This window comes from Argopecten irradians, chromosome 7, assembly GCF_041381155.1.
Source record: "Argopecten irradians isolate NY chromosome 7, Ai_NY, whole genome shotgun sequence".
NCBI classification, from domain to species: Eukaryota; Metazoa; Mollusca; class Bivalvia; order Pectinida; family Pectinidae; genus Argopecten; species Argopecten irradians.
The window spans coordinates 36,171,643-36,197,188 of NC_091140.1; the positions used below are offsets into that span (position 1 = coordinate 36,171,643).

Here is a 25,546-nt window from a genome sequence, read left to right on the forward strand (position 1 = left end):
GATTTTAAGTACAAATTATGTTCATATATATATTTATGTACATCTGTACTTATAAAGTTACAAACTTGTGGTGTATAAATTCATTTATCATAAATTGAAGACTGCAGAAACAGGCATATATGTAAATGGAAAAAAATAGTAAATCTGCTTCTGTATGGTATTTCAGTAAAAGTAACCAGAGAATCGTAATATGATTTATTTTCTATTAACCAAGTGTGTTCATGCATAAATCTTAATAATTTTGATGTTTAATGGGGTATATTTGTTTTCTACCCACTCACATATATATACATGTATTGATAACACAAAGTGATGTGAAGCGTTTCAAATAGTCGACGGTTTCCACGGTTGAGCATCTTCACATACTCCTTTAAGTCTTCATTAAATTGTTAACTGATCCCTGAGGCAAAGGTGACTCAGAATTTTATGTCATATTAACACGTCGAAAGGATATGATTAAACAAATATTGATTTGAGTGACACCAATGCATATCTGTTAACTGGTAAACGTTTGACCTTACATCTGTCCGCACTAAATGCCTGATTAACAGGAATGAAATTGACATATAGTGAAATTGACGTCGGCTTCTATAGGGTCATAATTATACAGTGAGGGTAAATAATCAAGAGAGGAACTGTATAATGGATATGCCGGTGTAATTCTGTGTATTCATGTTGTATTGATTTTTCTTTTCAACCAGGTGGTACCAGGGAGTAAAGTCAAAACGAAAAACCACGCAGAACCCAAGGTGGATTTCCTCGTCAGGTACAAGATTGATGGAAATGACGACTCTGGCAGCTGTATTCGGTAATTCGGTTGTGACAGAATCTTCCTGCCGTAGATGTCCATCTTCATTATCGCCGGAGTCAGATGTATAACGGGCGTAGAACAAATGATTAGGTGTGACAATACATCATTTTGCCTCCCTACAGCCTTATAGCCTGTGGTACATCTCTATGGCTTCCAGTCACACTGGTTCAAGTCATCACTGTACCACAGAATGCCACGCTCGGACATCATGGGAAGAAAACCGTCCGAAAACTTGGAACAGGATCATGTTTATAGCGTTTACGATCAGATTGCTCCCTGCTTCTCAGAGATATCCCAGAAGGCATGGCCAAATGTTCGCCGATTCCTGAAGCGCCTTCAACCTGGATCATTGGTTGCAGACATTGGTATATATATATATTTTTTTAAATCATTATCTAATTTCTTCATAATTTGTCTTCAGCCAGGATCATTGGTTGTAGATATTGGTATATATATGTATTAAAAATGTATTATTTAATTTCTTCATTTGTTTTCATTCAGCCTGAATCATTGATTATATTAGTTTATTTAAGGAATGGACTTTAATTTTGTTGAGGTTATGAAGGTATAATGATAATGGAGCACATGTAAATTATGTAACCCCGGCAAAATGAATATTATTTATTCTTGTGACATTTGAATATTTTTTTATCAAAATACCCAAATTTCTTTCCCGTCATCGTCAACAAATTCGATTGAATTTGATTGGAATCAAGTCATTTATATGTTCTCACCAAAAGTGGGGTCATGACTCCATGTTGCTACGCCAGCGACTATTCCCGTAACAATAGAATCGCCGCACGTGTTGTACTATCATTATACACTGATAATGATAATACTAGAAAGCATGGTTACTGATTCCATGTCAGCGCAAACTGTAAATATATATATATATATACATTTGTATTATAATTATTTTCTAATTTCTTAATAATATGATTTTTATAGATACGGTTTATATCTTCTTCTTTTTTAAGGTAGATTTTCAATCTGGTTTAAAAATGAGGGTTATGCATTGTAATTAATGATTTCTTAGACATAGCAAAAAGGCTTCACTTTTAAATTTGACAAAACATTCAATGATAAATGCAAGAATTACAAAATGATCAGTAAATGAATATATGCTTGAAGACTGAATGAATGAATACATTAATGGAATGACAGATGGGTGGATGAGTTTATGGATAAATTAATGAATGATTGATTAAATGAATGAATGAATGAATGAATGAAAGAATAAATGAAAGGATAAATGCAGATAGGTGGATTATAGGGTTGATGTACAAATATATGAAGGAAAATAATTGAATGATTAATGAATGAATGACGAATGAATGAATGAATGAATGAATGATGAATGAATGAATGAATGAATGAATGAATGAATGAATGAATGAATGAATGAATGAATGAATGAATGAATGAATGAATGAATGAATGAATGAATGAATGAATGAATGAATGAATGAATGAATGAATGATGAATGAATGAATGAATGAATGAATGAATGGAATTTGGATGGATGGTAGAATAAATGATTGAATGCTGATAGGAGGATTAAAGGTTGCAGGTATATGAATGATAGATATAATGAAGGGATTGAATGAACTGATTGATGGATTGATGGATGAATGGGTGGATGGATAAAGATATGTTAGTCATCAGATATTTAATTACAATCACTGTCCGTATATTTAAACAATTTGAATATTAAGCCATACCCTCAATACACTTCTGCTATGATAGTGTAAGCACATTGAAGACATGCTCTGAAAGTTACAATCAGATAATATATTTAAATGACACTACTCTTTACTTATTTGAGTTCATGATAATTGTTATACATGTATCAATATACCCTGTGAAATATTATATAATTTTCCCCCTTTAATATTATAAAGAGTTACTTCCCCTTGATGAATACACGTACATTTTCCTGGTATAAACCTTTTGTTAGATAAAGACAAATGAATTGTACTTTTTATCTAATTCATTTCTTCAGAACAGCGTCTTGACCTTTGCTTGAGATTTGTACTTGAGCAAAATTGCTGTTAGAAATTAAATGAAAATTTTTACATGTTATACGTCTATACATGTATAACCATTAAAATGTTTCTGTGGAGGAAAGAAAACCTGATTATAATAAGAATACACATCTCTGGAGACTAATGACATAAAGCTGTAGATTCACGTGTCACACAGTTTTATTAAAATTCTATCAATTGCCACAGGCGGTAATCTCAAAATAATCAAACTTGTATGATTTCTACTTCAAAGTCCATCTACATGTCCTCAGAGCTTCTTTGCAAACTCTTTTATTAACCTCTCATGATGATACATATATTCGACAAGATTATCCTGAATAGTTCTGTCATCATTATATAGGAAAGAAAATGTAATTATAAGCCCATGTACTCCATCCTGTCTTTCACAAGTTGATGAACACTGCATCCATATAGATTGGCTTATCTATGAATTGATTACTGGCCTGAGGAAAACTCATCGTCAGCTGTATAATATTTCTGGGCAATACTAATGTATATTTCTTGTTTTTATTTATTTGCATTATACAGATATCCTTTTCGGTTTGATTAATTAGAAAAAAAAAGAATATTAGATTTCTTAAAAATAAGTATGTTAGGTGAAGAGATTAATTTCAAAACATTTCTGAATCACTTTAATTTACACTACATCTCTCATGAAATTTGTGTTATCCACATGTCCATCATGAACTTTGGCAGTGTGGGCATGTGGACATAGCGTGGTCATACATGATCCATTATAGATGCAAGGCTAAATTTATACAAGTTGTAGTGTAGAAAATATCATCCTTCCCATACATTTTAAATATTATGTCTAAATTCCATAATTTATTTTGTATACTGTATTCGACCCAACAAGCGCCCTGGGCGTTTAAAAAATGAAAAGGTGCTAATAAGATGAAGTTATTGCAAACCTTTACAATTTTGTGTAGTTTTTTGTCTTTATTTATGTCTGAGCAATTGAAATCGAGGCTTTAAAATGGGGGAAGGTGCTTATAGGGACACAGGCGCTTATTGGGTCGAATGCGGTATATATTTATATATAGGGTTGTCAGTATTTCAAATAATCTGAAACTTAAATAATTGTCCATTCACTACTGAAAATAAAATTTGAATTCTATTGAATCAGAGACTGGCACAGTTCATTTTAAAATTATAGGTGTGATTAATGAGAAAACTGGACTTGTCCATTGAACAGGTATACTATATATCTCATGTAAATATCGATTTTGACTGGTGAACACGAAGCAAACATCATGCTGACCAGCCAAGATTCTATTAATCTTTGGTATGATGACACTGTAGAGATGCTTGATCAGCATATCAAAGATAATTGTCAATTAACTCATTCAGCCCTGAAGACACATTTGAACTTTTCTGATTCAAAGACTGGAGGAGTTCATTATGAATCTTCAGGGGTGAATTAGTTAATACTTTGTATGATGACACTCATTGTTTGTATAGATCCTTGTATTTTAAGATGATTTCCATTAAGACACTTTTGATTAAGATGACTTTGATATAAATGATTTTGATTAAGATCAAATTGATTATGATGATTATGTAGATGATTTTGATTAAGATGATTTTGTTTAAGATAATTTTGATCAAGATGATTATGTAGATGATTTTGATTAAGATGATTTTGTTTAAGATAATTTTGATCAAGATGATTATGATGAAGATGATTTTGATATAGATAACTTTGATTAAGATAGTTTTGATTAAGGTGATTTGGATTAAGATGATTTTGTGTTCCAGGATGTGGTAATGGAAGATATCTACACATTAACAAACATATCTTCAAGATAGGACTGGACATATGCTGTCCCCTTGTGGAAGCGGCCAGTAAAAAGGGGCATGAAGTACTTGTGGCTGACAATCTCCGTCTGCCCTTCAGGTCGGGAATGTTTGACGCTGTCATATCAGTTGGCGTCATCCATCACTTTTCTACGACAGAACGACGGATTGAAGCAGTACGAGAATTGACCAGAATTCTTCGACCTGGAGGAAAGATGATGCTGTATGTTTGGGCATATGAACAGAAACGTAGACGGGTTGGTATCTCAAGTTTTCATATTGACTATTTTAACTTAATTTGGAAGTTTGCTTCGGTTGGGATAGCACTATAAAGTAAGTAAAAGTCTTGCTATCACAAGAAGACTTAGTTAGATTATACCACTAGGTGTCTCTCCCAACACACACACATAACCACTTGATGCAGGTGTGCCACATGCAGGGTTAATTTATGAATATCCTTAAGTGTGCCACGGAAAGTTAGTTTAGTCTAGCAAAGAACAAAAATAACGATTTACCCATGCAATACAACCTCAGATGACATGAATTTATTGTCCTAGTCTCCTAGACCAGCAAGTATTACAAATTTTGTATGTATGAGAGAAACTTATAAATGTACATAAAGTTGTTTTTTTACCAGATCATTTCAAATCCGACATAGATTGGGATAATCCCTTTGAATATGATAATTATATTTTCATGTTTGCATATTGAAGACCCTTATAGGATCAGGAGATTCGGAAACCTTTAGGGATGAAACAATGATTTGAAATTGACTGTTGCTTTGATTCTTCTTCTATTAAAGATAATAATATTTTCACTTTATTTTCTTCTATTAAAGATAATAATATTTTCACTTTTTTTTTTACTTGTTACAGTTTGATGGACAAGACGTACTTATTCCTTGGCATGGAGGACAGAAGAACAAATCAGGTAATGATATACCAGGTTAGATAAACGAGATAAAAATCTATATTCAGTGAATGAAAAATTTCAATCTCTAATTAAACCGTTAAACCGACCTTTTCGCCTGTTGTCCGTATATTGTGAATGGGTGGGGTGTTGCTTGGTGTCTTAGGCAGCATGCTTCAGTAATGTATCTATATATATAACACTATAAAAAGGGCAAGAGATCCAGTATAAAAGAAAACACAACATAAATATACTGCAGTCTCCCAAATCTTGCACTACAAACTTCATACACTTTACACACCACATACATGGGAGGTCATCCTTACATGACCCTGACTGTTAATAGGACGTCAATTAATTCTAAACAAACAAGCAAACAAACAAAGTCTATAAATAACAAAAACGATAACAACAACGTTAACAAAACGGTAATATAGAAGGAAAGTCAAGGTACTTTTTCTAGACTGAAGTACATGTGTTTGAATTCAAAATCAAACTGAAAAGAAACTGAAGCTGAAAAAGACCTTAATTCAACATTTCTTACCTGCTCTGTAAACTGATTGAGGACCTATACTTCATCTATTTGTTGTCTTTTTATAATAACGTATTTGACCCCATCCCTATATGCCCCCATCCCACTTTTTGAGACCAAAATCTCTAACTAACCTCAAATAAAAAGCAGACTGACTCTTTAATTTTTTTAATTTTTTTTATTTGAGTTATTTTGTATATTGATAAATGAATTTCTTCTTGCTTTGTGACTGGCTAGTCCAAATTTGTTTCTTTTAAATGCCCCAGTTTATTTCAATTTTTAAGCACCAGGGCTTTGATCTCTGATGACTTAATATCCTAATTTACTGACCTATTTTATAGCAAAAAGAAGCGATGGAGGCTTGTGATAAAAGATGAAATAACATTATGGATGAAAATTTAAACAAACTGTGAGAGATTGACATATATTGTCAACTTTGAGACAAATTTTATTCTTATCGCTTACGTCAATGATTAGCAGAAATAGGTGTGAGCTCCTCTCGAGAATTGACCCACTAACACTCTAGCATCACCCAATAATGACCTTCTCTCAGCAGGTTTCACAAGTTCTACTGGAAAGTATTTTTTATTTTACTTTAATTGACATTTACTCCTATAGCACATTTTTGGGATGGATTTATAAATCGGCATAGTGTTAAATATTTTGACCTTGTAACATTCTACTTTTTAATAAAGTGAAGGTTGCTTGTTGTAATCAAGAATCTTTCTTACATTAACCTCCTGCTGTATTTATACAAGCGCCCATTGTACAATGACCCACTTTTAGGGGGGATGAATTTATAAATCAGCATAGTGTTAAAATTTTTGACTTCGTAACATTTGACTTTTTAAAAAAGTTATTTATCGTAATCAAGAATCCTTCACACAGCTTTTTAGGTTTAATTAGTCCTTGCTGTAGTTAGCGTCCACACTTATAGTATGAGGACCCACATTTTTGGAGGTTGGATTTTAAAATCACCATAGTGTATTTAAAAAAAAATTGCTGTGCAAGGATCTCACACATTACTGGCATAAGTATCCACTCCTATACATCGACCCACATTTTGCATGGATTCAATTATCATAATGTACTTTGATCTTGAAATATCAAACTTTTTTTAGAGCGAGTCCACTTGCTCTATTATTTACCTTGTCGGGTGTAGAGTCTGTGTACAACCGCTATATGCGCAGATTCCGACTGCGCATGTGATACCGGAAGTCAGTGTCTCATACCGTTTAATAGATTTCGCCATGATTTCAGTGAATTCAACCTTTCAAAAACATTTACTAATACATATATGCCGTGGGCTTGGAGGGTCCCATATGCACCCCCCCTCCAAACCTCCGAACCAATATTTTTCTAAGCCCTTATGACCCACTGATCACAAATAAAACTGTTAACATTGCATAAGTTGGGATGAACTTCCGGTTATGACGTCATCAAGATGGCCGCCATCTCGAATTTCACTAAAAAATGAAAAATAGTTATAACATTTTTCAACTGAAGTAGACAAATGAGGTATCAAAATGACCACAATAGAACAAAAACTACATATCAGAACAAAATAATCCAATATATGTAGTGTTTTTTTACGCAGGAAATGAAAAAATAGGATTTTAAGCTTAAAAATGGTAATTTTTTAGTATTTTTTTTTTATATTTTGCTTCACGCAGCAAAAATGTTTTCCAACAGCAAATTATTATTTCTAAACAGTTTTTTGTCCACTTATAAATCAGTTTAACCAACAACAACAAAAAAACAAACAATGTTAACAATGTATAAGTTCCTGTTATGACGTCATCAAGATCATCTCGAATTTCACTAAAAATGAAATATAGTCATAACATTACCATTTTCCAAATGAAGTAGACAAATGTGGTAACAAAATGACCACAATAGAAAAAAAACAAAACAATACACCAAGGGTGTAAACCATCGCCTTGCAATAGTCCCAAGGATAATTAGCGAACGTGCTACGTACACGGGGACACCTGTTGCCGAGGATAATTTTATACTGGATATTAAGGTTAGAAAGTAGTTAGCGAGCACTTAATGTCATACAGACATATTTCTAGTTTCTATTTCTTATTTACCCTATTTATATCCTTGCTGTAATACAAAATCAGTATAATGTACATGCAGTCAAATTTGTCCTTTTTTACCTTAAATTTCATAATGAACTCTTCCAGCCTTTGTATTACAAGAGTTCAAGTTTGTCTTCAGGGGTGTCAAGGTCTCATTTTATATTCATAGTGTAAGTCCTTTTATTTACTACAACCAACAGTGATTCAGACATCCATCTGATAATGATATATCAGGTATGTAAGAATGAGTATTGGAGCTTTAATAGCTTATTCGACCCAATACGCATCCAGGGTGGTTAAAATTAACAAAAATGGACTAACCTTTCATGAAATAATTGCATGATGAAAGCCATTAATCAATTTTCAAAAGGAATCAAATAAAGAGACATGAATAATTTTCCTAGATTGAGTCTGCATTTAAAATCGGGTTAAGTGATTTTGATGTTCGTCGTTGTAACCAAATTTTGCAATAAGCTTCATTGGGGAAAGGGGAACAGAGCTTGTACAAATTTTGGCTCTGACCCCAATGCGACAGGAGGGGCGGGGCCCAATAGGGGAAATAGGGGTAATCCTTTAAATTGCTACTAGTCCTAGAGTTCTGCATGGATTCTAACCATTTGGCCAAAAAACATCCTTGGGGGAAGGGGAAAAGAGTTTGTATAGATTTTGGCTCTGAACCCCGGGGGCAGGAGGGGCAGGACCCAATAGGGAAAATAGAGGTAAATCCATTATTGCTACTAGTCATAGAGTTCTGCATGGATTCTAACCAAATTTGGCCAAAAACATCCTTGGGGGAAGGGGAAAAGAGTTTGTATAGATTTTGGCTCTGAACCCCGGGGGGCAGGAGGGGCAGGGCCCAATAGGGAAAATAGAGGTCAATCCATTATTGCTATTAGTCATATTGATAGATTGTATTTGAAAATCTCAAAACTTCTTTGATCTTTGTCGAATCGAGACTTCAACGGGATTGAAACCTCAGGAGAATACATCCTTAATTCTATGAATGCTGGCCTTTTGCTCAGATAAAGACTTGTATAAATCCTATAAGTTATAGCATTTATTTTAATTTTAGGACTGTTGGCGTCCTGCTCTGATAAGGACTTGTCTTGTATAAATTCTATAAGTAATAAGATTTGTTTTGATTTCAGGGCTGTTGGCCTCATGCTCTGATAGGGACTTGTCTTGTATAAATTCTATAAGTAATAAGATTTGTTTTGATTTCAGGGCTGTTGGCCTCATGCTCTGATAGGGACTTGTCTAGTATAAGTTCTATAAGTAATAGCATTTGTTTTGATTTCAGGGCTGTTGGCCTCATGCTCTGATAGGGACTTGTCTAGTATAAATTCTATAAGTAATAAGATTTGTTTTGATTTCAGGGCTGTTGGCCTCATGCTCTGATAGGGACTTGTCTAGTATAAGTTCTATAAGCGAGGATGAGTCATCAGCAGATACTGTGGATTTTACCTCCACTGACCACACCCTTCAAAGGACAGCGTCCGAAACTTTCAAAGACACTTTGAAGGACTCACTCCAGGAACTGGACAATGTGTTCTGGACAGATGAGTCTACCCCAAAGGTTCTCAGGCAAAGGTCAAATACTCTTCCGAACCTTCACAATGGTCAGGGCCTTCTCTGTCCTTCCCCAGAGAAGAGGAACCCAGTGGTCAATCGGAGTGTCCTGGCGGAGGAATGTCGGCGAGTAGAGGCAAGCATGAAAGCGTTGTCAGTCAGCCATAACCATCAGTGGTACGGTGACGAGGATAGTTACGTGATCAGGCAGGGTGAAGACAATCGAGGGAACGTTACGGAGGTTCTTAACGGATTCCACATTAATTCATCTGGACGCCAGACTCGTAATGTGTCTGTCAATAGGCATGTCAAATATATACATCAAATATCGCCAAGTCGTAAAAAGCTACCTTCAAAACACGCCTCAACGAAAACATACCATCCATCTAGTTTAGCGATGGAATCCATTTCTTCATATCAGTCACATTGTCATGAAGTCAAAAATGTTAATGTCAAAAGAAGTGATCTGCATTCCATTGACAAAAAACAGAACTCTGAAGACAGTATTAATAAAATGTCAATAAACATTTCAAAAAATGAAATTAAAAAAGAGAATGAAAAGAAAGAGGATGTCTCAATTTTCACCATCATAAAAGCCAAAATAAAAAAAGTATTTGATACAGAACCTCCACCTAAACCTCTTGAGTCCCCAGACGTGATTTCAAAATCACTAGCTGTTGAAAATTGGCTTCTTCATTCGTTTGGAGCAGATGGGAATTTAGGTGATCTTTCTACCAGCACAAGTCTTGATGAATTTGAAGGCTTTGCTGTTAGAGAATTTCCACAAAGTAGCCGTCCTAGTATAAAGAGTGTGGACGAAACAGGGGAACTGGACATTGGTGGTCAAGGAGAAATGACCAATGGTATGTGTGGTGGTCAAGGAGAAGTGACCAGCGGTCTGAGAACCACTGATAATGTTCTAGAAAATGGTTTATCACATAGCTCAGCCAATGGTCATACAGAGGGGTTTGAATATAAGCCAAACGTTAATGGAGTCAGTGGACATTTTCCAGAAGACAAACAAGAGAAAATCTGTCAAACATTAGGGAACACATTTGTGTGCGCATTAAAGAGCGACAGTTCTGTCCAGAATGGTCTTAGCAATCAAAGGAATCCTGATCTTAAATATAAATCCAATCCAAAAACTCATATCAAATCACATGATCAAAAGAGAAGCTCACATGACCATACCCTACAAAATGGGTCATGTGACCTGAACGGTGCCTTGGATTCACTATGCAGGGTAACAAATGATAACCTCTCAGGAAACAATAGTAATCAAACCTTCTTGATTGGAGAGTTCGCAAAAGGGGAGACAATTTCAGCAGACGGGCATTCTAAATGTAATATTAAGAACAATGAAGCTGGGAAAAGTTTAACAAAAACTGATACAGCAAGTAAATCATTACAAACTTCAAATGGGTTCTGTAATGGTACAACAGATTCTTGCCAGCCAAATGACTCCCATGAACCTTCTGAATGTGATGCCAAAGAATTGTCTCGATACTACCATGTGTTCAGGGAAGGAGAACTAATTGCTCTTATAACTGACCATATCCACAATCTTCGAGTGGTCAGTCACATGTTTGACCACTCCAACTGGTGTGTTGTTGTTGAGAAAAGATAACAGGCGTTTTTATTATTAGAATTCGGACCAAGAATAAGAAAATTATGTGAAGTTGAGCTTTATTTATGTAACAGCAACAGCAACGGTGTAATTAATTGTGCATCAATTGGTGCATGTTCCTTGTACTGTATAGTGACATATCAAAATATCACTTAATCTGAATTTTAATTGATGAAATTGCTTTTCTCCGAATTTTGTATGTTGAAAATCTCCGTTTGTACTGAAATCAGCAAAATGTTGTGTGCTCAATTTTGTTACGAATCTTTATAAGAATAACCCTGTTTAGAAATATCATTTAGTACATATTAAAAGTTTTAACTTTGACCTCAATTTCGTACATGTATATGTTTTTAAATGACAAAATGTGCTACTTATGATCATGCTAGCCTGGCCTGAAATTTACATATCTATACTAAGCGAATTTCACATCATGCATATTCATTTCTTTGATAAGCATATATCTTGATTCATATACATATTTTTGATAAGCATATATCTTGATTCATATACATATATTTCAGTCAAAATGGATTGTAATCATGTATTAAGTTCTATGTCAATGTGTTTAAATTATTTTTAATCTATTTCACATTCTCCATGCTTGAATAGTTATTGCTTTGCATTTAAAATTAAGCTGAAAGCTATTTTTTCCAAACACAAAATGCATATCTTCTAACAACTATTCAATGCATATTTTATTTCTACTATTAATCATTACCATTGTGAACCACTCCACAAGTTTTAAAGTTTATGTCATCGAGAAAAAAATTTAATATATAGTTTATTCTATTCAATTAACCTTTTAATATGTAATCAATTATTTATTTGTGAAAAGATGAAGACATATCAAAAAAGATTTATGCTTGCTTTTGCAAGTAGATGTAAACCTAACATTCTGAAAAATCATAGTTACTTCCCTTTGTTCCACTTAGCCGAGCGATAGAATAAAGGGAAGGAACTCTGGTAGATCTTTTTCAGCGTTTTCTTTATTTCTTTTATCGATTGTTTCCCTTCTATCACAACAAATGATTTAAATTTTTATTATTTACTGCTATCCAACAAATGATTACGTACAGTAAATTTTCAGTTTGTAAAACTAGCAATCTTAAAATTATTGTTTCAGATATGTTAACCCAATGATGAAGTTAATTAATTCTACTCACATTAATCTTGAAGTTATTCTTTCATGGGTCCATTTGAAAATTTCCACCAAACATATCATAGTTACTTACCTTTTTTCTGGACTTCTTGTCTAATATATGCACAAAAATATAAATAGTAGGCACTAGTATAAATAGCCATTTTAAATCAAAGACAAAGCTAAAAATTATCTTCACAAATAACTATGGATTGCATATTGCAATTATGATAAAATACTGAAGCACTTTTTGTGCAAAAAACTTTCTGCACTTAAATTTCAAATGTTCAAAATCACATATTTCCGCTAAAATTTTATTTGCCAAAACCATGTTTGTACCATCACAATAGACCTTTCTAACAAGCATTTAAATCTGTTCATCTCTCACATAATACAAATTAACAATTAGACCGATTTTCATCAACGTTCCATAACTTTTGAAATATGTTTCATGTCCGTAGAAAAACATTACAGAAGAAAATCTTTCTGAAATGCTTTTTCATGGAGAATTTCGTAAAGTTAAAGAAGGTTGATGAATCTGGACCCTGATCTAGACGTGGTTGTGACATTATTGACTGTATAGTATGTTTTTAGTATTGATGCAATTAATGAACCTTTTCTTAATTATTATTATGTATTTTATATACATTCCTGGTCATTTCTCGTCATTGTGCAATCCTGTGTATTATGAAATATTTATTACATATTTACATATCATTTGTGTTAATCATTTAGAAGGGCGTTTAAGTGCAATTGTTCACTAGATTTAGTACGTTTCAGCTTACTTTAAGGTGTGTTGGTTGTGACAGATATCAGGGCCAAGATGTTCAAAACGTTGTTTCACTTACCACATTTGTTTTTCATTTTTCATAAAAAAAGGATTCCAGTAAAAGTAAACAAATAACAAAACGTTATGAAATGTTTGAAGTATTTGTTGTCCTCCCCCACATATTTATTTTATTGAACATTATTCTAACATGCTTTGCAGATGGAATTTGCACTACTCGGGTGATTTGGAAAAAACCTTTTTACTTTTAATTTTTAAACAACTGAGCTCTGAGAATTACAAAATGTAGTTAGTACAACTCCCTAATCCTCCATCCGTATCCTAATGCATTAATATTTCTTTATCCTCAAAACTCCTATATTTAGGAAATATATGATTGTAAATTCTATATATATGATAAAGTATCAAGATCGTTAATTTTTTAGGAGGGAAGGGGGTTCTTAATTCTTATAGATTATAGTTTGTTTATTGAAATAATTGAATCTTAATATCTTATTGCACTTCATGGATAAGAAATACGATTTGTTCAAATGCTAAGTTTAGATGACTTTTGTGAAAGTCTGAAAGGTTTTACTTTACAAATGCATTGTGATGTTTGATCTTGCAATATATACTTGTATTCACAATCTGTGCTGTGTATTGATAAGTACAATGCTGTTCATCCTATGTCTTTCTCAGCAGTTATACAGAACATGTGGTATAGTTTGATATAATTTATCACGTTTGATATAATTTATCACGTCAGTTTATGTCTTTGCAATAGAACCTACTCGGTAAATGACGGTAAAATCCTAGTAATCATGCATCTTGATATTTTGTTATATTATCAATTCATTGTCTTCTTTAATTTGCTTGAACTTGCCGTCCTCAACACGTTAACTAATGCACCCCTGAAATTTCACAATGGACTGTACTAGTCATTGATTTGGAAGAGTCTAAATGTATCTTCAGGGGTGACTATGTTAACTTATCCCCATTTTCCTATACAGTGTATTTCAATTTCACAGCAATTTCTTTCTAGTTCAGCTTGTATATCGAATTTTCCCCTTTACATATATTATATTCTATATCATTGCAATGTAACGGTGTTCCCCTTAAATGAAACTGATATTTATTTGATAAATTAATGTTAGATGAATAAGGAATATTTTGTGTTATATATTATTAGTATTGATAGTTTCTATAAATCCGAGAAATATTTTATTTAGATTAAGTTGAATCTATTTTTTTTATTATGGAGCAATAAGTTTTTTCTTACCCCGATTAAATTAAGAAATAGTGACATCTTGGTAAAATAACACAGACAGTCAAATATACAATCTAATACTGGGAAATTTCAAATTTCTTGAGGAACTCGGATTTCCCATGAAATCATTACGCCGGTTGTATCAGCCCATAAGAAGAAATGATACAAACGGTGATAAACATTTTATGTCAACCGAAATTGAATCATTGGGACCTTATGCCAGATGAAGGGTTAAGAAGATTAATGAAACAAGTGTCCTATCAGTTTTATTGACAACATGTGTGTTTGTATACTTTGTTATATTTTATGTGCTTACGAAACAAAGATCTCAAAATCGTTTCACTTTTCATTTTATACGAAATTACATAGCATGGTATGTTATTATGCTATTATTCTTGAGAATGTAGATTAAGTTTCATGTTGTCATTGTACTGTAACCTGCTTATTATAGCGGTGGATTTGTTTTTGCGCTTTTTGTGGTGTTTTTGAACCGCTTATTTATGTACAGTGCTAAATTTTTTAAACGGGTGTTTCCGGTATTGAACCACCGATTTGGACTTATTCCGATAATGATAATTTACATTTTTCGTTTTTGCGCTAAAAGTTTATAGCGCTAAAATTAGCAAGTTTACAAGTTTGCGGTATCTTGTTTCAAGATGTAAATTAAGTAAAACATCTTTCAAATATCAGTCACTTTGAATTGAATTATGATCATTTGTAAGCGTTGAATTGTGAACTTTAATGCTATTGCAGTATTATTTTTGTTAACAAAATTATTCATGTGCCTTTGACGTTTTGACGACCTTGAGTTGCTCGAAAAAAGATATTTGTATAAATCTAAGTTATGTTATTACTGTAAACACACTGATTTTAGCGGTTGTTTTATTTTAGCTCTCTGCGCACCCTTTTGCAGTGCTATTTCGGTATTTCCAGCATTGAACCATCAAATTACGCTAATTTAAATCCGTGTGCATAAACACTATTTTCGCATGACCACTAAAATAGGTCCGTATACATTATATACACACGTATTTTCTATTTTCTCACCCTGCCATTCACTGTAATGTACTGAAGTTGCAATATAGTATTTAATTATCGTGTGTTGTCTAGTCTGTTGGGATAGGAGATTTTTAACCAATTTGTCAAAAGTGACGTGTCCTTAAATAAATATTGATGAAGTATTTTTATATCAAACACTGTCTTGTTATCGTGTCATTATCTGATCATATGATTGTACATTCAAATGCACAGTGCAATCGGAGCACCTTGCCAACTTCTGTGATTATTTCAGAGAAAATGACGGTGATGAAAGACAAAAATGAAAGTGATCCGATTGATGCACAGTGCTATCATTCGGAACACCTTACGGTGGAACAAAAAATGACCATGGAATGCGACTGGCAATCTTGCATAAACTGGATTGCCTGTGGTTGTTTTTCTACTCTCCGCTAAGCTGCTAGGCTTCGCTCCGAAAATACAACTATTATTATTATTATTTATGAGCGCAGCCTAGCGGAGAGAACTGGTACTAAGGTAGGCAATCCAGTTAATGCTTAACACAGCACCATTGCTCCAAGCCGTCTTAAAAAAACGGTGCTGATAAATTATATGGAATCCAGTCTAGCAAAAATAAAAAATAAATGATATTAAGGATGTACTCCTCTGAGAAGTCAAAATTTTCTTGTATTAAACTTTTTTTCTCATAGATTTTTGGAAATAGGAGTTCATACCATAAAAGAAAATGAAAGAAAAATATATGTCCGTGTGCTCGTTTTCGAGCTATTGTCACTCAAAGATACCTAGTTGACAAAATATGTGTATTGGATTTTATATAAATTTTGCCGTTTTGACCACATATACAAGAGGTTGAAGCCATAATTTCCTAATGAGGTGTTAAATATATATTGATGCTTGTAGAATTTACTTTCCATGGTCTTCTTTGAAATACACCAGTTTTGATTAATAAGACTCATATTTTCCCCCAGAATAACATATATGCTACCCCTAACCCTTAATTTGGAGCTACAAAATGCACCATTTTCAGCCATTTTGTCAAATTTAACCCTTTATAGAAAAAGATCTGGTATTAAACTTTTGTTAATATTTTGCAAATCAATAGGGAAAGGGTTGCTCTTTTTAAATCAGGCAGAAAAATGGGGGTTCCGTGTGCTTACATTTTTGCCCTATTTGAATATTTGTCATTTTTCAATATTTTAAAGTTTAGAATAAAAGTGTTCAAATTACCATGAAATGTAAAAATAAAGTGACAAAACTGTATCATTTCACACATTAATGCTAAATATTTTAATTACCACGAACCTAGTAAAGATTTACAACAAAAATTAGCTCGATACAACTAAAAATGCTGGCGCAATGATGATTTACGCAAAAACTATTTCAGTAAAAAAATGGTAAAACTGTGGCTTTACTCTTAAAAGTAGACATAGACACTATTTCAAAATGGCCGCCAAATGGGCCATTTTAAAATACGTGTATAAAAAATCTACTAACAATAGTAATGTAATTTTTTGACAAATTTGCAATTGGCAACTTGCTACAGATATTGATAAATTGTTTTCATAACTTCTTTGATCTTTGAAACTTCAACGGGACTGAAACCTCTGAAGAATATATCCTTAAAATTGAGAATTTTTTTTTTAAATTTCAAAGCCAACGAGTTGATATAATGATGTAAGTTAGTCATTTGAGAATTCTTTTCCTAACTAGTCTTACGATGAGCAATCTCTACACATAAGTTTTTTGAATTTTACAATATTGGAAAGTTATTTATATTAATTTTATTCATTAATAAATTCGTCCCACTTTTCATTAATTTGGGAGTGTGTGTGTGTGTGTAACTTTGGGAGTGTGTGTGTGTGTGGTGGGGGGGGGCGGTTGGGTAAACGCTCTATTGCTCACATGGGAGGGCCCCTCTTATTCTAGATCTACAATATAAATATATTTAGATCGTATATCATGTTAGTTAAATTGACTGAAAAATTAAAATTGATTGAATGAATGAATAAAAAATGAATGAAGGAATAAATGAATGAATAAATGTGTACATACGATTTTATAAGCATTAACGTGTGATGTTAGAATGGAAGAATAGAATGAAAATAATTTAGTAAATTTAAGAATAATCCATGACTGTTTACATTGGGACGAAAAATGTGAGTGACGCGTTAGAGCACCACCCCCTCCTATGTGAGGGAACATTATATATAAAGGCTGACCTCAAGACTTCAACCTTGGCAGCCTTCAACTTCTATAAACATGTCTGGGGAAACATAGTCTCATGATGAACGTAATGGCATACGTGTGAACGTGCTATAAATATAGGAGAGACACCTCAAACTGTGGAATAGTCAGGTAACATTCCTCTGTTTGAGGTGTTCTCATACTTCAAGGTTCTTGCTGAAACAAACATTACGAATACAACAAAAACAACCTTCCACAGAAAGCTCATGATGCCCAACGGCAGAATAATAATTTTGATTTTATCATATATGTACTACTAATGTTTACAACACCACTTCAAATTTCGGATTCCCATCCAGGACACCGCGCTAACACAACGCTATCATCAGTTATATTAGGATATGAAAGATATTGAGTGTTCCGCAAACAAAGATAGCCTTGCCAGTAATGAGATCGTTGAAAATTATTTTTTGTTTCCTCCTTTTCTAGCGAATCTAAATATGCCTAATATACTTCTGTTGTCGACTCCAGCGGTTTTACTTCTATTTAGAGCGCTTAGTGTTCCGACACTCCTGGTTATATATGTTGTTTCTGTACAACATGTTGTTCTCTCTTGATACTTCATTTTTTGTTTTGTAATTGCTATTTTATTTCCATTGCGATTTTATTTAAATGTCGATGTTTGATATATATATAAAAGTCATGATAAGCTGTTAGCAGATTTTCCCATTTCAACATTTCAGCATGTATAGGCATCAAGATGATAAAAGTAATCATATAATGGGGTATATGACTTCCCAATTGGACGGATAATGTCAATCGATACAGTTCTTAATATGTTCATCGAATGCTGAGTTTGTAGTATAGTATTGCGGGTAGTTGGTGCTGTCGTGTACCCTTCTTGGTTGCAGGGCACAGTAGTTGGTAGAACTACGCCAATACACTGCCGCGCAATCATTATCTCTTATACACTCGTCAAGGCAGAAGGTCAAGGTGATCGTCAATCCCGAATGAGATGGCCTGAACCCAGGAGGATTAAAATACATGTTTCGGATGACAGTAAAGTTCGAAGCGTACGTATTGCAGTCTGAAAAAATAATAATGTATATGTAAACAGTTACAAATGTTGGCTTTAATTTCTTGAATTGCAAATTCAGAATAAGAGTTTGAGATAAAAAAAAATGTAGGTCATTATTCTCGCCATCTACAATGGTTGCATAGAGTGACACACAGATGTCTTGATATGTTTTGCGTCTACGTACTGATAGATTTTAGTTCCCAAAATTGAAAAGAAAAAAAAAACGTTAAAGGAACTGGAAATTAAAAGACAAATGTTACAGAGAGAATGGTGCTTCCTACCTCCTAACCTAAAACACGTCAATATATTTCTAATTTTTCGCTATTCTCTATCCTATAGCCAGCTTATTATTGAAAACCACCAGGTAGGGTTCCATAGATCGGTTGCATTGAAACTGAGCCTTACCGTTGCAGGTGATGTCCACTGATGTAAACTGACCGTCTGATTGACATGTCGTGGATACGACTGACCCATTCTGGGCATAACCGTGGTCACAGTGGTAGTAAAACTGACTCCCGACTTGGCTTACGATTGTCCGGGAAACAGTCGGTGGATTTCCACAGGCTATCAAACACAAACCAACTACATGGATTCCATGTTGTAACAAATATGTCTTTCGTGCGAGTTTCTACGTGGTTTAACATTCGCTAAATTGAAATTGATATATCGCCATATACATAAATACTAGGTCAAAATAATAGATATCTTGTTTTTATTATAATTAGTTGTATCAACAAAGGGTTAAAAAGTACATTAAACGAATATTTAAATAACATGATGTCAGTAAGATGTATATAAAGTCGTTTTGTTTACTTCTGTCCACAACACCAAATCAGGCGTGATTTATAGTTGCTAATATTATTAGGTTTACACAATACATTAACCTTACTCTGGTTTCATTTTCATCAAATGCAGTTACATGTATATTTTTGGACTATTTCAAGAAGTAATTTCCTAAAGTTAAGTTAAATTCACAAAACTTACAAATATAGCAATTAGACTTTGATTAATGTTTTGTCTTATATCGCATGTTTGAGAATATACGTTATTTACCTGCACATGTGAAGTTCGGTGATGACCAATTTCCGTTACTTAAACACGTGGTATAGGAATCGCCTATCATGATGTGGTTATGGTAACACTCGTACATGCGCATACTTCCCACCCTGGTACTTCCGTTTGTTGCCGACGCATTGTTAACATCCGGTGGTTCATCGCACTCTAACAATTCGATAACCAATAATGGGTACAAAAGTATTAATTTCATTGGAAGAATATTAAAAATATAATGAGAGTGGGACGATTGGTTTGTCAGTATAACCGGACTGGATGGCTCCATCCGCGATATTTCAGGGGTTACTATCTCTGTCATTATATCCATCCCTTGACCATCTCATAGTGAAACTGAAGGCAGTTCAGGAGAAAGACAAACTTATCGATCACATGCCTTCAAAGACTTTCAATCACAGGCATTTCATGATTTACAAAGAACGACTCTTAACTTGAAAACAAAAAAGTATACCGTAGTTCGATTCTTTGGATGTACATCAAAACTACCTGTCTTGTCTGTTGTAAAACACAGAGCCTTCAGGTTTGCTATGACATAGATCAGGGGAGGATCTAACGACAGTGATAGTAATTCCTGGAGTATCGTGGGTGAGATGGTGCCTATAAAGGAACGCCCACCTTATAAACTATAACGTATCTTACACAGTGAGATAACCGAGTCAGAACCTTTCTCCTAAGGGAGAATGCTCAACTTAATAATGAAACCAATTCTAACGCCCGATCTAAAGGCCGGTGTGAAACACACATCTAAGAAGTGAATTTAGATATTTAATGAGATTGTTTGATAATTTCAATAATATTCACTAATGTAAATGACTCTCAATATTGAAATAAAGCTATATTTGATCAACACGTATACATTGTAGCGAAATTATCTGGTGAATTCAGTTTTTATTTCAAATTGAAACGTATAAAACCAACAAATCATATAAAGGCATAGTTTCTTTCGTAGTTTGGCTACTTACCAACTGTGACGTAGTAAAGAGTGTTTGCGTTAGCAGAACCTCCAGTTTTAGAAGTGAATATTGTGTTGTAACCAATGCATGTTTCTGTTGACGGATCAAAGGTCACCGACTGGCAGGACTCCCTCTGCCACATGCACTCCATTACGCAGAATCTTTCATTTCTCACTTGTCTTGTGTATGAGATGTCCGTGTAGAAGTCATATCCCTGGAGGGGTTCTTTCTTTAAGAACGGTTCGATCGTTGAGCCTGAAAATGCAGAACGGCACAACGATGTAAGAACGACACCCTTCTGAGTTCTAAAACAATATACTGTGAATGAATTTTCTTTCGCGGTAACTTAATTTCGAGATTTTTAGGAGATAAACGTCCGCGGATTAAAAAAAATGAATTTCCGTTTCAAAGCAAGTCCGCATAACAAACTTAAGCGAATTACCTTGGTCGTGCCTGTAAATCACAAGCGAAAGAAAGTTGTTTACTGTAACAAGAGGCCCATGGGCCTTAACGGTCACCTGAGTTAGAATATATAATAAAACAAATAATGAAACAAATTAAAGACATATAAACACTATATGCTGGGCCTTGAAGTTGGTCAGTGATTTATAAATTTGACCTTTTTAGACTATGAAGAGTATTTGCTTCCATCAAACCTGTGAACTTAGAGGTATTTTTTGAAATTTTAATCAATTTGACCCTGTTTGGTCCTGCCCCTCTGGTCCCCCAGGGGGTCATCGAGGACGGATAAGGATGTTAAAATGCTATATCTTAGGCTAATAATTCTAATCAAGTTTGACTAATTTCCTACGAAAATTGGGCAAATAATGTTCACAAATATGTTTTCCTATATAAACTAAAGTAAACTTGACCCCTCCCCAGGGGGGAACGTGAGACCCCAAGGTCATATAATTCACAGTTTTTTATAAAACACCTGAAGACCTTTCCATCTATAATTATTTGATTCTACTTTATCCAGAATTTTAGAAGATTTTTGAAGTTTTAGCCTATTTGACCCTTTTTTAGCCCCCTCCCCCTCTGCCCCCAGGGGGTCGGCCAGGACCAATGTGGATATGATATTAAAATGCTATCTCAGGCTAATAATTCTAACCAAGTTTGACTCATTTCCTATGAAAATTGAGCAAAAAATGCTCATTAATGTGTTTTTCCTATATAAACTATAGTAAACTTGACCCCCTCCCCAAGGGGAAACAGGAGACCCCAGGGTCATATAATTTACAATTTTTATAAACAAACTTTAAGACCTTTTCATATATATAAAGTGTATTTGATTATACCATATCCAGAATTTTAAAAGAATATTTTTGAAGTTTTAGCCTATATGACCTTTTTTGGCCCCGCCCCTCTGCCCCCAGGGGGTCGGCCTGGACCAATATGGATATGATATTAAAATGCTATCTCAGGCTAATAATTCTAACCAAGTTTGACTCATTTCCAATGAAAATTGAGCAAAAAGTGCTCATAAATGTGTTTTCCCTATATAAACTATAGTAAACTTGACCCCCTCCCCAGGGGGAAACGTGAGACCCCAGGGTCATATAATTCACAATTTTTGTAAAGGACCTTAAGACCTTTCTATTTATGAAAAGTATTTGATTCTACCATTTCCAGAATTTCAGAAGAAGATTTTTGAAGTTTTAGCCTATTTGACCCCTTTTGACCCTGCCCCTAAGGCCCCTGGGGGTCAGTCATAGAAAATTTGTTAATAGGATTAAATGGCCATCTCATACTGATAATTCTGACAACATTTGACTCATTTCCTATTACAAATGACCAAATAATGCGCAAAAATGTGTTTTCTCAATATAAAGTAGAGTAAACTTAACCCCCTCCCCAGGGAGAAACTAGAGACCCCAGGGTCATATAGATGTAATTCACAATTTTTGTAAAGGACCTTAAGACCTTTCTATCTATGAAGAGTATTTGATTCTACCACATCTGTGAGTAGAGAAGAAGATTTTTGAAGTTTTACTCAATTTTACCCCTTTTGGCCCCTCCCACAGCCCCCTGGGGGGTGGGGACCATATAATTCACAATTTTGATTGGCCTTATGCCTTAGAAGGTTTGTGCAAAATTTCATTGAAATTGCTTCAGCAGTTTTGGAGAAGAAGTCGAAAATGTAAATTGTTTACGGACATACGACGCACGACGCACGACGCACGACGGACGACGCACGACGACGGACAAAAGGCGATTAGAATAGGTCACTTGAGACTTCGTCTCAGGTGACCTAAAAATGTTAATATTGTTGAAAGAATTATCTCGTGGTTTATACTGGCAACTATATGCATAAGGTAATCTCTGTGATCAATGTAAATCTTTCTTATAATTGAAGATAATTCATCCCTATGAATAGAGTTGACGAGGTAGAATGGCATTCAATGGAGTTGTGCTTATCGTAGCTCTTACCTTGGAATAAAAACACACCTTTATAACATAACAACGTAAAACATATATCATACTTGGAATTAAGAACCGGTATAAATTACAAATAATTTTCAGCAAAGAATATTAACATTAAAAATTTCTAAACTCAGATGAATGTAACAAACAGATATGAAAATTAGGTTTAGTTTAGCATTCAAAATTTAAATGATTTAGCTGAACAGTTCACAGGATACGACATTTTGAGATTGGTGATCACTGCATGCGGACCTTGACATGATCTGCTTAAGATGATTACATCCTACAGTCACATAGGAGGGGTGACAGGTATACATCAGCTTTTGTTATATGACTGTGAGTTTTACCGTTTTCTGATTGGTCTAGACCGCTTGGACAGGTCTTTGCAAAATGCAATGTCAACCTGAGACCGATGAACACCTGTTTAGAGGTTAACATTGCAAATCCGGTAATCTGGCTATAAATAGACACAGGGAATCCCCGGTCTCTTCCACATTTTAGACCAATCAAAATAGGGCATTGCCGATCATCGGGCAATAGCCAAATCAAACATGGCTAACAACAGTTTGGTAGGATTAGGAAAGGTGTTTTACACACGTTAAATGTAGCTGTATATTCGAAGATTATATTATGAAAAAGCATAATAGAAGTACTTACAGTACCTACATTGTACTGAGGATACGTGGATGAAGATTTTCTTGACTTTTTGTCAAATTAGTAATTGCGCTGTCCTTGCTTCAGAATTATTTTGAATATCAAAACTTGTATCATTTCATATAACAAAACAATTTTTGACTTGTTGTAGGCTAATACGAGGAATTGTTAAACCTTTGAAAGGTGATGTTTCCCTCGGCCTTCGGCCTCGGGGAATATCACCTTTCTCAGGTTTAACAATTCCTCGTATTAACCTACAAAATGTCAATATTTTGTATAATATTCAATGAATGGTATCGTCTGGCAACTAAGTATCTTCTGGTATTTCCATTAATTATTATACAGTAGTTGAACGGCACTTTATGAGTTCCGGAAATAGTGATCGACGATCTGAGAGAGAAAGTTGAACAACGTGATAACAACTAGCTGTGATCAATGGCATGTTTGCGGCATATTATCATTACGGACAGGGATATAAAATAATGCCCGAAGACCAACCTATGATAAAAACATTCTACCAGAAGAGCTTATTATCATTAATATATTAAAAAGATCGAATCAGTGCGGTGATCTTGAGGTAGGTCTAGGCCTTCTCCGCTAATTTATGTCATTTGATATACTTGTAGACCTAATTTACCAAGTTTAATATCCCACTATTAAACCATTCACTTAATTACATCTTTATGTACTTGGATTTTAGAACCATATTTGAATCCTTTCATAATCCATCAGATCTACTGTAAGCATTACATACATTTGATAAATTCTGGTGATTAGTGGCCAATGTTGTGAGTTTAAAAGCAAGATACCAATCATACATGTACATGTATATCATGTTATAGCGGTTGCGAATTCACTGAGTCTGTATAGACTCATGTTAGGATGTTATTTTCAAAACTGAAATGTGTTGTATTTTAAATATCTAGTACATCCCTGACATATAAAAATTGTTTTCAAATTTTGCTGCTGTAGTTGGCGTGTTAACCATCCAAATTATGCAAAAATGAAAAAGCGGGAATTTTGACAATTTTAGGTGGTTTTTTTTTTGTTTTGTTTTTTTTTCTATGAAAATATGACACGCATCTTTCAAACTTAATAATAACTGAGAATATGTATACACTTCCAATACATCTTTAGAAGAAATATAAAGTTTGTTCACGGATGCTCTCTATGGTTCGAAATAAAACAAAAATGGTCAAAATTGTCAAAATTTCAACATTTTCATAATTTATGTATATTTTGAATGGTTACCATGGCAACTGAAACTACAAAAATAGAAAACTATTATTATAGTTGAATCAGGGATGTAATAAATATATAAAATACAACAAATTTATCACTAAATATAGTTTTGTAAATTCGATGGATTTTGGAGGCCAAAAAGAGCCCAAAACACACAAAATCCTTTGTAAATCTTAATAATCATAAAAGTATTTATGACCTTAAATATCAATTAAATGTCTGAAAACCATTTTTCCATTTCTCGCTTCGGCGACCGCTATTTCCGAAACTCGCACCGTGCCGTTATTGCCACTACGTTGCATATAGAATAAAAATAACATTATCATGTATAGTAATTATCGCTATAAAAATTATGAACTGAGTGTGTAACTGAAAAC

The 25,546-nt window shown here is 33.9% G+C and overlaps 2 protein-coding genes across 2 annotated transcripts; one reads left to right on the top strand and one right to left on the bottom strand.

Moving 5' to 3' along the window:
- Positions 1-680: 680 nt before the first annotated feature.
- On the top strand, positions 681-11,849 carry LOC138328278 (uncharacterized). Its single transcript, XM_069275018.1, has 4 exons — positions 681-1,176; positions 4,616-4,911; positions 5,530-5,584; positions 9,556-11,849. Exons 1-4 carry the CDS (start codon positions 1,002-1,004, stop codon positions 11,373-11,375), a joined length of 2,346 nt encoding a protein of 781 aa, XP_069131119.1. The 5' UTR covers positions 681-1,001; the 3' UTR covers positions 11,376-11,849.
- Positions 11,850-18,562: 6,713 nt separating this feature from the next.
- LOC138327182 (CUB and sushi domain-containing protein 1-like) lies at positions 18,563-21,000 on the bottom strand. Its single transcript, XM_069273166.1, has 5 exons — positions 20,859-21,000; positions 20,383-20,493; positions 19,879-20,046; positions 19,231-19,389; positions 18,563-18,834 (listed from the first exon to the last, which is right to left on the bottom strand). The coding sequence occupies exons 1-5, from the start codon at positions 20,998-21,000 to the stop codon at positions 18,563-18,565; spliced, it is 852 nt and encodes a 283-aa protein (XP_069129267.1).
- Between the last annotated feature and the right edge of the window lie 4,546 nt (positions 21,001-25,546).

Coding starts and splice junctions, on each gene's coding strand:
- LOC138328278 (XM_069275018.1), top strand. CDS start 1,002: ATGCCACGCTCGGACATCATGGGAAGAAAACCGTCCGAAAACTTGGAA. Junction 1,177..4,615: donor ATCATTGGTTGCAGACATTG/GTATATATATAT, acceptor TTTGTGTTCCAG/GATGTGGTAATGGAAGATAT. Junction 5,585..9,555: donor AGGACAGAAGAACAAATCAG/GTAATGATATAC, acceptor TTTTGATTTCAG/GGCTGTTGGCCTCATGCTCT.
- LOC138327182 (XM_069273166.1), bottom strand. CDS start 21,000: ATGGAGTGCATGTGGCAGAGGGAGTCCTGCCAGTCGGTGACCTTTGAT. Junction 20,494..20,858: donor TCTTTACTACGTCACAGTTG/GTAAGTAGCCAA, acceptor GTTCCTTTATAG/GCACCATCTCACCCACGATA. Junction 19,390..19,878: donor ACCGAACTTCACATGTGCAG/GTAAATAACGTA, acceptor TGTGTTTGATAG/CCTGTGGAAATCCACCGACT.